This window comes from Oryx dammah, unplaced genomic scaffold (genome assembly GCF_014754425.2).
Source record: "Oryx dammah isolate SB20612 unplaced genomic scaffold, SCBI_Odam_1.1 HiC_scaffold_11195, whole genome shotgun sequence".
In the NCBI taxonomy this organism is placed as follows: Eukaryota; Metazoa; Chordata; class Mammalia; order Artiodactyla; family Bovidae; genus Oryx; species Oryx dammah.
The window spans coordinates 28560-30057 of record NW_024080588.1 but is presented as its reverse complement, the minus strand read 5'-3'; the positions used below and the strand labels follow the sequence as shown (position 1 = coordinate 30057).

The following is a 1498-nucleotide window of genomic DNA, read 5'->3' as shown; positions in this document are numbered from 1 at the left end:
CTTCACGGGGCTTCTCGCTCGCGTCCTCTTTCATCTCCTATAAGGAATCCAGCCTTGGGGCTCCAGGGGTCCTGGGGCTTGGGGCCCCTCCCTCCCACCTCTGCCTCTGTCTTCACGAGGCTTGTCGTCCGCGTCCCCTTCCATTTCCTATAAGACTCTGTCAGCTGGACTGAAGGTCACCCCCGCCCTGGATGCCCTGAACTTGAGACCCTAGCTCCATCTGCAAAGACCCTTTTCCCAGATACGGCCCTGTTCCCGTGTTCTGGGGGGGCACATATTTTGGGGGCCACCATTCACCCCATTATCTGTATATAAAATAACTTTTATTTTAGGAGATCACCACAGGCCTATATGGACGGGCACAGACAGCGGCCCCCACGTGGGGTCTGGAGAATGAGGTTCCTGGAGTCACCTGGAGCGGATCAGGGTTAGGGTTAGGGTTAGGGGAATCACAGGGAGGAGCGGGCATGGTCGAAAAGACCATGTTGGGTGGGATGTGAGACGCACCGTGAGGGCGGGGAGCTTTGTCAGGGCCTGATGGAGGGTTTAGGCTTGGGCCAAGGCTGAGGGTGTAGAAGGGATCAGTGTGGGGGTTGGCCATATGCCCTGGAGAAGGAGCTGACAGTCCCTGGGGCACAAGGAACTGGGAACCTGGGAGGCTTCTGTGTTACTGAACCAAGTCCACACACCTGAGTGCAGTAAAGCCAGTTGCCTGACACCAGGTGCAGTAAAGGAAAGTGCAGCATTAATTGTAAAGGCACCAATACGCGGAGACAGGGAACTTGTGCTCTAAACCCTGAAATCCCTGAAGGGCTTCAGGAAAGCAGTTTTACGGGCCACATGAAGGAGGGAGGGTCACAGAGTATGCGATTCGCTGGTGCACGGTTCTCTGGTTGGTGAGGTAACAGGCGGCTAACCTCACAAATCCTCAGGCACTGGGCACTCCAGGGGTGACGTGTTCATGCTCATCAAGTAGTTAACTTCTTCCACTCAGTGGGGCTTTTAGCAGCGGCAAAACAACTCCCTGAGTGTGCCTCAGCTACTATTATCTCCACACTTCAGAGAGGGGCTACAGCAGAGGATACGGGACGGGGTCTGTCCTGGGAGGGCCCCCTAGGCTCCTGCTCGGTTTCACCAGGTGTCTGGGCTCAGCAGATTATCTCTATACTTCAGAGAGGGGCTACAGCAGAGGATACGGGATGGGGTCTGTCCTGGGAGGGCCCCTAGGCTCCTGCTCGGTTTTGCCAGGTGTCTGGGCTCAGCAGCTGGAGAAGTCAGGGCTGCCTCCTGGGCGTGGGGAGCAGCAGGACCGCAGTCCTCGAGGGGCCTGTTAGTCCCCAGGATGAGATGGGGAGGCCCTGGATGGACAGATGCACCTAGCCTGGGAGAGGGCTGCAGGCTGGAAATGTCACTGGAATCATCGCAGGGAGGAAGGGGCCAGGAGAGGGCAGGTGGGTTATAGCACCTACATGTAGGTGATGGTGGTCCTGATGGACCC

The 1498-nt window shown here is 57.2% G+C and overlaps 1 protein-coding gene across 1 annotated transcript in view; it reads right to left on the bottom strand.

The window, feature by feature from the left end:
• Positions 1 to 347: 347 nt before the first annotated feature.
• Positions 348 to 1498, bottom strand: part of LOC120860775 (histone-lysine N-methyltransferase PRDM9-like) — a 15269-nt gene continuing 14118 nt past the window's right edge. Inside the window, exons 11-12 of the mRNA XM_040236494.1 lie at positions 508 to 563; positions 348 to 412 (exon numbers count right to left, since the gene is read on the bottom strand). Coding sequence (XP_040092428.1) covers positions 348 to 412; positions 508 to 563 — 121 coding nt within the window. The remainder of the gene's footprint in view (positions 413 to 507; positions 564 to 1498) is intronic.